General features: G+C 37.8%; 1 protein-coding gene across 1 annotated transcript in view; it reads right to left on the reverse strand.

The window, feature by feature from the left end:
* larp4b (La ribonucleoprotein 4B) overlaps positions 1-14,693 on the reverse strand; it is a 37,491-nt gene that overhangs the window by 20,382 nt on the left and 2,416 nt on the right. The window contains 2 exon segments of the mRNA XM_054596272.1: positions 1,042-1,195; positions 12,447-12,580. Of these exon segments, the coding sequence (XP_054452247.1) occupies positions 1,042-1,195; positions 12,447-12,527 (235 nt within the window). The 5' untranslated portion in view covers positions 12,528-12,580.

The following is a 14,693-nucleotide window of genomic DNA, read 5'->3' on the forward strand; positions in this document are numbered from 1 at the left end:
CACTTCAACTCCTTTCAGTTATTCAACCACAACTGACAAAGCAACTTCTTCCAAGTTCTTACACTTCTTTTTTTTCAGTGTTTACTCACGTTTTATCACATATGAAATATATAGCATTTGCTTTCCTATACATGTTTTACAGGCTGCAACTTAACACTTCAACTCCTTTCAGTTATTCACCTCAACTGACAGCAACTTCTTTATGTTCTTTTTTTCAGTGTCGACTTGCATGTTTTATCACATGTGATGTACGATAGCAGATATTTACAAGTTTGCATTGCTATACATTTTTAATAAGCTGCTATTTAACACTTCAACTCCTTTCACAGGCTACACTTCAAACCCACCTGACCCTTCTACGCTGCAGTGTTTAAAATTCAACAGGAAGTTGAACTAGCTTCAATTTCAACTCCTTTTAGTTATTCAACTACAACTGTCACTTTTCGTTTCAAGTTCTTACGCTTCAGCTGACACTTCCAAGTTCTTCAATCTCTACAGTCATACAAGTACAACTCCAAGGAATAAACTTTGTAAAAATGTCATATTTTAACCAGATCAGAACATATAACCTTTTCATTTTTACTTTCAGACCATTTTCATTCAGTTTTTCTTGTTGTGGTTCACAAAATTGAGAACCAACTACAACATCGTCAACTTCCGCCATATTTGTCAATGTTTATTTTATCACCTGCTTTGACAGATATTTCAGAAGTTGCCAGTTTGGTGACCACTGTATTAGGTAAGAAATTGAGCCATTGCATCGAAAATAGAAACCTATTTTTCTTACTTCCTCTTGTAGAACTTTAGTGAATGGTATTGGGAGTCAGAAGGTCCTATGTTTACCTCTGTTGGCTGTGGTGCATAACGTGTCATTAAGTCTTAATGGATGTAATTTCATACTTTAATTACTTACTACTCTAATGTGTATTATTGCAGATGCGGCACATTTATATTTCACCTCCAATTTTTGCCAATCATAGCAAATTAAACTAAGAATAGAAGTGGTAATCATATTATAGCATCCCAAAATCTCTGGCTGACCTTCTGGGCCGGGGTCGGCCGAACTATTGCAGCCCTCCTTCCATGGCTGCAGGGCAGCAGTTGTGGTGTCAGCACTCCCGCTGGGGTCCAGGCTAAACATGTGGTTGGCCCATGCTTTCGCATTGGGGTTGAGGTCCGAAACCTTGGCGGATTCCTGTGAAAAGAACAAGGAAATTGGTCAGGGATATGTCAGTGTTAGCTCATGCAAATCTGCACATGGACGGTTGAAAACGAAAGAGAAATACTTCACAACTCATTGAACTTTATTGCTTATAAAAATTTGGTTTAATGAGATGAAACATATGTTGAATATAAATTCTGTAATTCATTAATGTGAAAACATAATACAATTCGTAAAATATTGTGACTCTTAACAAAAAGCAGACAAACTCACAAACCGTACATTTAAAAAAATAAAGAAAGGAAAATAGACAATAAACTACGCTAACGTCAAGCAACCAGGCAAAGAGCACAGGTACAAAAAGAAGATTTCATGTTTTTTCTTTTACTTATTTTAAGTCTGACATTAAACAGGGTCCGCTGAACGATACATGACCGTTAACATATAGTTTCAGTCTGTTTTTCATCTGGAGAGATGTTACATTTACTTAAAAAACATGATATAAGAGTGATACAACACACTTAATTCATAAGCAAGCAGAACATACACAATAATAATAAAGAAGAGAGACAGAAGTTTTCTGTGCGTTGCATTATGATCCCAAACTGTTTAAAAACTAAATGAACAGTAAAGAATCAAAAAGACAAGAGTGTGTCTCATAGATATGCACATAGACTGTTGGGATAACCATCAAAATGAGTCATAAACAAACCTCCACTCTGACGAGGAGGGATTTTAATAATCTTCAAACTCATATGTCATTATCATGGACTACTTTATTGTCTTAATAAAAGCTCTGTAAAGAAAATAAATAAAGTTTTAAATGTATTCTATAGAAACAAAGGTTTAGTATGCTGTAAACAATTTAAATTGGCTGCAAAATATTTACTCAAATGTAGATTTTTAAGACTTCCTGTTTCTAAAGCATCTAAAAAAAGGAGTTGGCCTCCTTTTGTGTAATCCCAAAACATGTAAACAGTGTTTTTTCATCAGTGAACTATTTGTGACAGTCACGTGATTGCCACCTAGTTACAAAAATAAAAAAATCAGGGAAGTGCACAATCAAGTTTCCCAGGGGGCCAACCGTGACGTCATCATTTTCTGCGCCGGCTTTTCACTTCATCGAGTATAAACAAAGCTTCAAATCATCTGCAAACAACGATTCTCCCCAGACCGCCAACATCTTGACACTTCACACAGTATCAGAGACTCTGGTGAAGGCTGACGGGGTCCAGACCCAGAGAGCCCGACGTACTCACGGGATCAAAGCAGCAGCTCAGCACGCACGTCTCGCAGGCTAACAGGCTGTAACCCAGTGCCGCGGTCAGAGCCAGCGTTTCGTTCACATCCTGAGGCGTAGCGGGCCAGGCACCTCCCGACGGCGGAGACGATACGAGGCTCCACTGCATCCAATCCATAATTAACACACATAAACGGAGTCATGCGGAGGGAGACTCCCCGATAGCATTGTGCGTCTTTAAGCCATAACGGGGGGCTCCTTCCTTCCTTCCGAGCGAGAAATCAACCAACCACACCTCTCTAAAGTCATCCCCCGTTCAATGACTGTGCACTGCCACGCTGTCTACCCCCCACCCCCTCCGTCAGATCCGAGCTCCCGGGGTTGATTCAACAAATCTGATGACAGCCCCCACTGGGCTCGGCTGACGTCGCAGGAGCTGACTGGCCGTCTTTGCTCTCTGCTTTTTTGTTTCGTCGTTATTCTACAGCACAAAAAAACCCCCCAAAAACCGGACTGAGTTTCACACCTGAGCTCAGAAGAAAGCCCCCCCCACATCCCCCCGAGGGCATCGCTCAAATTAAATTGGCCCCTCTTGAGATTTGGGTTTTTAATAGATTATTCTGCTAACGAGTTGAGTTGCTGAGGCGTAAGAAAAGGCTGGGAAAAAAAACCATCTTCTTGGAATTAGTCACAGAAACAAACAAAAAAAAAAAAAAAGGACGAGAGATTAAAAGGAAATAGATTAAAAACTGACTTGATACAAGATGAGAAGACATTGTTCCCGGGTCATATATCTCAAACGTTGCACGGCCAGATAATTTGGGATGCGTCCGGCCAGACAGTCTGCTCTGCACTAATGAAAAACCTCCCACTCCTGTCCGAGCTGGCTGCCATAGAAACTGTCGCCGTCATCACCGGATGTGTACGTTCTGGGCACGACTTGACCTTTCAACAGTTTTTTTTTGTTTTTTTTAATGTTCCCTTCCTTTCACAGAGGAGGGAAAAGGTTATCTGCTTTCCCCTGATTGTAGGCGTATTTTGGGAGGAGATGCGATTCATCGTGAGACGAGTTATGGTCGGTGTCATCGGAGGGCAGCCGGTGGAGCTCTGTCTGTCTGACGGAGGCGAGCAGACAGAAAGACAGACATACGAGACTCCTTCAGGGGAGGAAACAACAAAAAAAACAGCTGAATCTGGACGCATCCGTCTGTCTGCAGACCTGAGGCTCATCTTCCTTCTCTGACAGCTACAAGAGCTGAAGGGGACAGCGGGCCAGATGAGTGATGAGTGAGCAAACGCATCACAAATACAACACAATGCCTCGCCTCGGGCACCGTTTCCTGCACCGTTAGACTAATAGAACATCAACAGAAGGGATTTAAGATGATAAAGCATTACCAGAACCTAGACAAACTCCACCGGCAAGCAAAGCTGTCAACCTACATCACATGTAGATCAAACCTGACATGTATAAATAGATTTATTCTGGAAAGAAACGACCACAAAAAATTGCCCTTTTTCAGATTTATGTAAATAGGCCTTGTGTGCTCATCACGACTACTACACTATGCCTCGCCCCGAGCACCAGTTCCTGCACCATTAGGCTAATATAACATCAACAGAAGGGGTTCAAGGTGATAAAGTATTACCAGACCAGAGCAATAAAGCATGCAAACACACACAAACTCCACCGGAAAGCAAAGTCATCAACCTCGAGAAACGTGTAGCCAAAGACAGACATGTATGAATAGATTTTTACTGCTTTCCAAAACTAGTCGTGATACAAAAATTGCCTTTTTCCAGATTGGTTTATTCATGAATGTAAACAGGCCTTGTGTGTTCATCTACGACAGTTTCCACTAGAGGGAGAAATAATCGACCAATCAGACTTTTGTATGCAGGATAAACAGGGGAAATCATCCACCCATCTGCATCCATGAGCAAAATGAAAATGGTCATAACATTGGTGAAAGGCACGCGTTAAAAACAACCTCATTTGAATTGTTATTGTCCAGTTTCATTCAATGCAGGTTTAGGTGTTTTAATATCTCGGGGCTAACATAGAAGTGCCCAAAATGGGAGCTTCATTTTGAAGTACGACAAGGTCCGGACAAGGAATCGATTCTTAAATTATAGCTTCATCATGCGGTGTACAGATGTGATCTTGTAAATGTAGTACTGCAGATAAACTTCAGTAAATACAGATGTAAGAAGGAGATGTTTTCACAGCAATATAAAATAAAAAGTGAATTATGAACCTTTTAAATTCCTAACAAAAGCTCTTAGCAGTACATAATCCACAATTAAAAACAACCAATGCCAAGCTTTGTAGAAAAGCAATCAAGAGTTGGTGATTGCTGGAACATTGAAAAGACTAAAGGAGACACTTCTGATTACTTTTGGTTTGTAAGACGCACTTATTTTCCAATTCGGATAAGAAAGTTTGGCTATTGGGTAAGTAAAAATCGAGTAAAATCGAGTTCCATCCGAACTGCGAACAACATCCTGAGAGTTTCCTCACTTTACAGTTAGATTTCCCAACTTCAAGCTCGCCTAGATGCACTTCATAAATCTTCTGCAGAAATCTCTAAATACTACATGTCAAGGAGGAAAAAGAAAGTAGCCCAAGGCACCAAGTTTGACCCCAAACACTGCAAATCTTTCCCATCATCCGTGCCTTAAATAGTTAAAACCAATGAGCCATGTAAAGATGTTGAATACCAGTCTGACATAACATTAGCAGCAGCAATGGAGGAGAAGTTAAGCTCATTAAGTTTCCTCTAGTTTCCTCAGAATTTCGATTATTCTCCCACATTTTTTCATACTTCTGCATTCGTAGACAAGCAAAACATTCTTATTCCTGCAAAATGCTTGTTAATTAAATTACGGCTGTTAAAGAGTAAAGATCCCAAAACGAGATGAGGATCAGATCCCAGTTTGAGTCCTGCTTTCTGTCCGTAACTGATTTGATTTAACACACGGGGCTATAAATAGGTCATGTTTCATTTCTGCTCTGTTTCTAACCCATATGTGCAAAACATATGGTCTCTCGCTCTCTCTCTCTCTGTATGAATGTGTTTGAATAAGGAATGAGGAGGGAAAAACATGGGTTTGGTAGCAGGACTTTGCTCGTGTTACTATGACACCAGTTTGATTTGAGGCTAAACTAGATTCTGATTACTTAGTTAAAAGACATAGATTCAAACTGGCTCTTAAATAAACTGTTTTCTCGTTTGTTTTAAACAAGTTAAATGAGCCATATTTAATTGATTTAATGACATTTTCTTGTGTTCTGCAGTCATACAGAAATAAGAGCGCACCCTTAGCGACTGTTTTATCTTATTTCTGAAGAAATTACTGACAATTCAATTTAACTTCCTGCGGTTCAAACAGTTTGTGTTGCAGTTTTCCATACAGTGCAAAATTATGAATTATTCTTAAAGTACTCGTTGTGATGTTTTGTGTGTGGTTGTGTCAGGTTCTTATCCATAGTCATTGTTTTACTACAGTAGATGGAGCAAAGCAATGAACTGCTGTGGACGTATTTTAGAAACCTAAAAGATCAATAGTGTATGCATTATTTAGAATACTTTCTTAGGTTTCTTTTTTTAATACTGTCTGTATATATACTATTTTAGCTAGCTTTTTTTACTTACTTATTTAATATTACTGTGTAATTACTTATTTATAATACTTGTTTTGATCTTTTTCTTTTACTGATGCTTCTTGTTTGCAATATCCTCTCTGCTGCTGTAATCCTGCAAATGTCCCCGCTGCGAGACTAATAAAGGATTATCTTATCTTTAATAGTAAGTTCATATTTAAAAATCACAATAACACAAACAAACTCACTGATCAAGGCAGCAGAAGAGCAACAACTCCTGCATTCTGTGAGGTAAAATTGCTGTTTTTGTTAATGGAGTCCGGTGACTTTGAAGAGAGAACAGAGGGATGATAATTGCTTCAGTTTCCAGAGCGTTGAAAATATAAAACTTAAAAGTGATATTGATTTTCTTCTTGAGTGTCTAAAGAATGTTTTGCTGCTGGTACTGTTTCTCCAAACTCCCATCTACTGTAGGACATACAACCACAATTCAAAACATCTGAACTAAAGTATTTTTAAAGATAACCTGGACTGAACTGCAATTCTGTACATATTTCTAATGGATCTTTATGACTATTTGAAAACCGTGTGGGAGGGTCTGATTTCCCATCATGTCTGAGTCGTTTGCTCAGCAGCCTTGACATCCTTAACTGTGTGTATTCAACCCTGGAAAAGCAGTATTTTGGTTCTCGGACTGACTACTTTTCCCACCGCCAACCCGACTTCTAATGAGACCTGCTGGAGTTTGCCCCCTTTTCCCTCACGCCGCCAATCTTCTTTCCGATCTCGCCCATATGTAAATGAAAGTAGTGGTGGGAAAAAAAATATATATATAAAAAAAGACAGCGGAATCTTTCCACTTCCTTAATTTTCAGTGCACAGGAAAAATAACTTTTTCCTCGCCTCAAGGCCATCCGCTTACTTCTCACCCATTTCCTCAGTTCCACATTCTGTCCTATTTGAAGAGGGTTGATTGAAAGCAATCAAGGAAACAAGACGCATCCCTGTGCCTGTGATTTTCCTCCAATAACACAAAGAAGCATCATTTCTGGTGCGAGGCAGGAGGATTTAAATAAAAATAAATGAGCTGATGCCTGAAATATAACAGAGGCTAAAACAGGAAGTGATCACTTTACTTGTTAAGCCACAGTGTTGTTGTGAAATACAGTAAATGTTTTTTAATCTAGTTAACACAGATACAACTCACCCAGCTGTGTATTTTCTAATGATGGAGAACCAACAAAACACACACAAAAAGACCCAAGACACATAAACACTCATTTCACAGCTAAATAGTACATTAAAATATGTTTCTAAAAACATCTGAGGTGAGAAATAGACGATGCAGTAACAGAATATTGATTTGTTTCGATCAGCGCTCTCTAGTTTGACAGTTTGATCCGAATTTCACGAGTCACGGTGGTTTTTTCGCTCCGGTTGGTGGGCGGTGCTTGTTGTTTTTGTATTTCAAATAGTGGCCTGGTCACAACAATCGTTTCTTTTACAGCTAAATAGTACATTAAAACATGTTTATGAATACATTTGAGGCAAAAAATAAGCAATGCAGTAACAGAATATAGACTCACTTTTTATGTTTTGACTGTTTGATCTGAGTTTGGCCTGAAATCTTAAAGGACAGTTGGTTAAGTTGCTGCTAGAGGAGGCAATTCCACGAGTCACTAGCAGAATTTACAGTATCCGGCTGGAGGCTGGTGTAACACCCCCGCCCTGGTGAACACTTTTAGCCCCGACGGTTCTTGGAGTGTCACATGTGCTGCCATCAATCAAACCAGCAGGGCTGTGCAGCACTCTGGCAGAATCATAACATTTACAGCCTCTGCAATTGATTTGAGGAGTCCGTGTGGACGCAGGATCGCCCACACGGGGAGGTCAGTAAGAAAAACACTAACACACCTATTTATCAACAGTTATTTTAACTTAAAAGATGTTTAAATTCATTTTTACTCCCTTAATATCCAGGCATTTGGGACATAGATGAGTTTGGGTACCCAGGAGTGACATTTTTTGGTGCGTTAGTGGTAATATACATGATCTGAAACTCTTTTTATTAAAGAAAAAATATGTATTTTGTTACCAAGGTCTGCACAATTATGGCCCAAATTATAATCACGATGATTTATTGATTTAAAAAGGGATGAACCGTTTTATTTAGACACCTGTTTGAAACACTCTTATTTTGTTTGTTTATCATATTTTACCTCTAAATTTCCATATTTTCTATTTTTAAATGACGTCTTGTTTGTTGTCACGCATTCCTGAACCGAGCCAACTTCCTTGTATCTGTAACCGACTTGACAATAAAACAGTTTCTGATTCTGATGTTTTACATTCCTGTTTATGTACAAATGTTGGAAGACTGGTCCTTGTTGACAGTGCATCTCCTTAAAGCTAAATATAATAGCACCCAGCATGCTAGCAATTACTATGAGGGACTTGCAACAGCGATTAGCATAAGCTAATTAAAGGGAAAAGGGTTTTTTTTTAGCGCTTGTAATCCTATTTTGCTTACAGAAAATGAGTAGAAGATAGACCCCACTTCCCATGTACCTATTTTTTCTCGTTCTACAGGCATTTATGAATTTTAAAAGGCCAAAACTATGGCTTAAGTACTATATTTAGCAGCTCTTAAAAAGGTTTATGTTGCACTATTTCACCAGCTGATACCTTTAAATCTCTCACCGACATGTAAATAAAGCCAAAAATGTAAAACCTTCTCTGCCGACTACACACATGCACAGTTGAAGTTACCACAGACAACCTGCAGTTACCCTCAGCAGCTTCCCTTTATTATTAAAAGGTGCAGACAAAGTGTCGGTGCTGAGCTCTAATTCTACGTCTGGGTCTCAACAGCAGCAGCAACGACATCGAGTGTTTGGAATGAAATCCCTGAAGCGGCAACTGTCATGACGAATAACGGCTTTAACCTCAAATCAACTCAACCGGTTTACTGCTCCGATTGGTTAACCGTCGTCAAAACAACAGGATTCCTTCACATTTAAAAACACAAGACCAATCAGTAGAGTGCTGCAGAGATGACAGATTTTTGTAGTCCAACAGGAAGCTAGCATCACACCGGTTCTCTCGACAAAGATCTGTTAGATTTTGAATTATTGCAGAAAATAATCCCTGTGGTAAAGAAAACGTTTATGAAACTTGCACGCTTTGTTCGACAGGATAATCTACACAAATGAACACCACTTGTATGATTAAAGCAGTTTGAATACATTCAGCAGAAGTAAAAAGCTCACTTAAGGTTATAAAGGAACTACATCACGGTCACATGACTTGTGTTCTAGTGAGGCTGTTTATTCGTCTCATTTAGACACCTTTTAAAGACACTTATTCGCTTTAAAATTCTGTCTTTACTGATGTATTTCATTTCATATGCAATACAAATACACTGTGCAATACAATAGTTATAATAGTTTCTGTCTGTATATATAATATTTCAGTTACTGTGGATTCTTTACTGTTTTTTACAGATTTTTATTCCTCATTTGCTTATTTATAATACTTATTTTTGATCTTGTTTTTTTACACTATGTCTCTTGTTTGCACTATCCTCTATGCTGCTGTAATCCTGTTCATTTTTCCCACTGTGGGACTAATAAAGGATTATCTTATTTTATATAATAAGTTAAAATCTTCAGCTTGTGTTGAACACAGACTTTATTTCAGACATCTAAACAAAACCACAATCATAAAACCCTTTGACCTCCAGACGAGAGAATAGGAAGTGAAAAATGCTGACTCATCTGAGTTTTACGACTCCCTCCTGCATCACTCTATTCAGTGGAGGAACACATTTGATTTCCTGTCAATCCTTCACAATAAAAGTCCAGTTAGTTTGTTTTGCTGCTCACTCTATCAGTAGCTGAAAAGTAGCTGCTAGCAAAGCTCCATTAACCTGTGATAGACACATTTTCCTATATTATCACATTTTCACAATAGAATTCTAAAAAAACACTTTTATTTTGAAGCAGCAAAAAGCAGGAAATGCATGGATCGGATATATTTTTCGTGGTCAAAAGGTGCGGCTGTAAAACGGTGGAAAAGCACAACAAAATGCCGACTCATTCCCGGGTTTTAAGACTCATTGCTGCAGCACTATATCAGTCATTAAAATGACATTTGATATTTCAAGCTTTACAAATTTGAGGGTTTGCAGCTTTTAGTCATTGATAGTGATGATATTAATGTAATGATTGTAACAGAATATCTTGTTTTTTTACATTTTTCTGACAAGGCCTCAATGAAATCCACAGTGTGTGTTGTAGATAAAAGCGTTCTGTTGAGTCGCTCTGTTTTATTAATCCTGGTCTTCTCGCTTCGTTGACGAACATAACGTCACGCCTTTGATCAACAGGCCCAGAACACAGAGCAACAAGTCACAGTTATTTAGTTACAGCCGTTTGCTTCTATCTCTGCTTCATGTTTCTTTACAAACCACTTCTCCATTTAACATAACCAGCGTGGGAAGTCAATCCAGGTGAAGAACCGGTACGACGCTACATTTACTGACAAGCCAGTTCATACGGGCATCGACTTTGACTTGTTTTGAATTAAAAAAAAAAACTAAAGCCACTTTCACATCGACTACACTTCAGTCTTGGGCGGTTGTTGTCTTGCTGGTGATGTAGGAACTGAAACTCTTGTCTAATGTTGCACTTGTTTAAAATAAATAAATCACTCCATAAAAAAAGGTTCACACCCGCTGAGTGCTACAGGTGTTAACATGCAGAACATAAACAAAATCATAACATCCAGTATGAATAGAAAGATAGATTTGCAAGAGTGCAAAACAACCAGAACCAATAAGTTCACCTATAAAAGCACCATTTACATGTCTAGGGATTATACAAAAGGTCTTAAAAACCTACATTAGCGTAAATATTTTGAAGCCAAATCAAATATCAAACAGGATATTAAACCTTTGTTTCTTTATAAAGCATTTAATACCCAACGTCGTCCTTTAATCTTTGCTAAATTGCTGAAAGCATCAACATAACTTCTATCGTTTTCTTTTGTTTATTAGCGGTTGCCATGCAAACGAGATGCTGTCGGCTCCTGGTTCGTCACTCCAGCGAGGTTTTTCAGAATGTTGATGTACTTGATCTCAAACTTCAATCGCAGAGCACATAGTTTCTAACGCCAACTAACTACACTCCCGTTTCCTAGATTATTGAAATGCTCGTTCACAAACTTCGTCTTTTCCGGCACGCCATTTTCTCGCGACTTCCCTATTCCGTACTGAGCATGTGCAGCTCTCAAAAGAGATGCGGGGGAGAAGCAAGGTGGCTCCCTCTTTAGAAAACATCCAACACAACTAGATTCACTCACTATACAAACATGGCATTTATTTGCCCCGAGCCATCGGGCAATCATTATCGTTGAGCTCTTACTGCTATGGCTGTCGTCATTGAATAGAAGAAATGTCACACAACTAGATGATCAAGTTCTGCAACACTGATTAAAACAGACAAAACACGACTCCTATACAAGTTAGTTATTATTATACTACTACAGGTTGACAAGTACTATTAACAAAAACAACTTATTGCAGCACTGTTGGAAGTTACAACAAACTACAGCTGAGTTTGCATGTACACTTCTATGCTTCAAATCCTCCAACATCATCTGAAGCTACACAGAAAGCAGATGTAAGACTTGAAAACATCCTCCAGCTTGTTTACAGTCCATTTTACAAGTAAATGCAAGTAAATCAACAGCATGTCTGTGTATACACAAGCTCAATCCACACTGTTGTTGGAAAAACCACAAAAAGAATCATTAAACTGACGAAAACACAATCATCCATTCAGCAGATTGCCGCAATAAAAAAAAAAACACACAGTCACACAGCAGCGGGTTTCTCACATTCTGCTCTGTTGCTTGTCCGGTTGCATAATGCAAAGCGTTGATGACTTGACAAATGATATAGAATCAACTCGAACCAATCAGAGAAACAGATATGAAACATGTGTGCAAGAACCTGTTTTGAGCAAAACACTTATTCAATTTATAGAAAAAGAATTGCAAACTATTTTGATTATCACTTAATTTTTAAATATTTAATTCTACTTATTTGTGTATTTTTTGAAAATGTCAAATAAAGCTTTTACTGCCAACAATTTCCATGAAGATAAAGGAGAAAAAAAACGTTAATATTATTCTTACGTATGATAATCTAATTTGTCACTTTCAAATAAATAAAAAAAAGTTTGTATTATGAGATTTTTGCACCCCATTTTTTGTGATATTCTACATTTTTTTCCTGACACATTTCCACAACAAACTTCAGAAACTATTTGGGGATTTTCATTCTGACTGGAAAGACCCAAAAGTATGAAGATGTAGAAGACTTATAGGAGGAAAAAAAAAAAAAAAAAAAACATGCATCTGTGTGCGTAAAAACTCACCAAATGAGAGTTCTCTTTTGCCTCTTGCACTTGCTGCACCTGTGGTTCAGCTACAACTTTCGTGTCCTGGTCAGAAGTCATGAGCCGTCTGCTTCTTGGCTCCTCAGGGAGAAGTCTCTGTGTCACCAAGTAAGCTGCAGGGGGGGGGGAAACAAGTTGAGATTCAGGGATGGATGTTGATCACAAGAGGGGGGGGGCAAGTGTCCGATAGTTACTTTATATAAACCCCGGTGAACTTTGAATAGAAAACTGTTTTTCAGTGTGAAGAATAATGTTTGTTACGGTGAATTAAATACAAATAAAAACAAATCTAGAGCATCTTCTTGCAAAAGCATCGTCACATCTCTAACAGTCCAGGCTGCCATGTTTACCTCGACTTCCTGATGGTTTATCTAAACACAAATCTTACTAGGCTGTAAATAATGTAAGACCCGGACAGAAGTGACAAAACATTTTGATTCAAGACTCTAAATTCATGTTTAATGTCAGATTTAGCTGCAGTTTACCAAAACACAGTAATAATACTTCTAAAATGAGACAACGTTGAAACCAATGTGATGACAAACGAGGGTTCAAGTCCTGCAAAAGCAGTAAATTCCACCGATAAAACCATGTTCATCACACTAATAAAGTGGTAAATAGCTCGGTAGTTAGCGAATAACTACAATAAGACTGTCGATGTTGTTATTATTGATTATTTCTATCAAAATCCACATCACGTACACGTCTTTGCGTGGTAGCCCATCTACCGTACACACTGCCGACGGTTTATTGGCCATAAACAGATGAAATACAATCAGGTTAAGTAGTGAATGATCATGTTCATGTTTTGAAAACACCTGAGGAGCCATTACTGTTCAAGTGTGCCAAAGCACAAAGCTGGAATATAGACAGGTAAGGTTGTTGTTATCATAAGCAAGTTCTTTTTTGTTAAATAATTGGTGTTAAACTGTTTGTGTATAAATATAAATGGTAAAATATTATGTAAAAGTTGTCTGAAACTGATCTTTTGATGGAAAAAATATAAATTTCGCAAGGCAAACACTTCCAGAAGTAGTAAATGTTCAGAAGAATGCTGTGATATGTGTAAATAAATAAAGAATAATTCAACTAGGAGGAACTGCAAACGTTCAAATGATAAATATCTAACAGTAGTCTGAGAGAGTTGTACAAAACCCAATAAACCAGAAACAAGCAAACAAACATCCTTAAACGCTTAAACTCAAATCTTCTCCTGGACTTAATGTTCCCACTTGATATAAATATGTTGTATTTCCTGTTGCCTGAGGATACAGGATTTACTGGTTTACCGTAAAATGTAATCATGCTGCTTCGAGAAATGCAAAAGAGGAAAGCAAAATGAGGAGCAGGTTGTAATTTGCAAGTAAGAGTTGTGTAATTATAAAAAAACACAAACAAACTTTGTTTTTTTATAAAGTAATAATGATTAATCCAGATATTAATCTAGATTCATTTGAAGAAGGCCTCAAGAAAACAACAATTTACTTCCAGAAACTACAGATAGTAGAATACTTGTTTTAGTCATTTTGTTTTCCTTTTTTGGGATGAAAAATATCAAATAATTACTGGTTGTCAAGTCTCACATGTCAGGAAACCAGGAGTTATTAATAATCACTGTTTCTTTAGTCTTCTATGTTTGTAAGGTGAGTATCTTATCTTGAGCTTGTAAAGACAATTTACTGTCAATTATTAAATAACAAAAAGTAGCAGCTGAAGTGAGGAGGAGCCTCAACAACAACAACAAGCAGCTTTAAGAAAAGCTGTTTAACTGGATATCAGAATTTGATTCAATCAATTTAATTAACTCTCCGTCAGTCAGTCGTTTAACTGCTTCAGCACAACTGACCATCAACAGAAACACCTCGCTCGGTTTAGTGACATTTAACTCTCTCTCTCTCTTTTTTCTCGTATCAGCAGGCGACAGGTTTTCATCCAGTCTGATCAACTATATCTGACCTCAACGATACACTTTCACATGTACAGTACCAGTCAAAGTTTCTATAATATATAAAATATTAAAACATATTCTGGTTTGTTGAGCATTTGTTTGTTTACCACATAATTCCATATGTGTTCCTTCATAGTTTGGATGTCTTCAATATTAATCTACAATGTAGAAAAAAAATAAAAACAAAGAAAAACCATTGAATGAGAAGGTGTGTCCAAACTTCTGACTGGTACTGTATCAAAATATAAATAAAGTGAGCAGGAGGAACCCCGTCTACT

The sequence above is a fragment of the Anoplopoma fimbria genome, chromosome 3 (assembly GCF_027596085.1).
Source record: "Anoplopoma fimbria isolate UVic2021 breed Golden Eagle Sablefish chromosome 3, Afim_UVic_2022, whole genome shotgun sequence".
Classification (NCBI taxonomy): Eukaryota; Metazoa; Chordata; class Actinopteri; order Perciformes; family Anoplopomatidae; genus Anoplopoma; species Anoplopoma fimbria.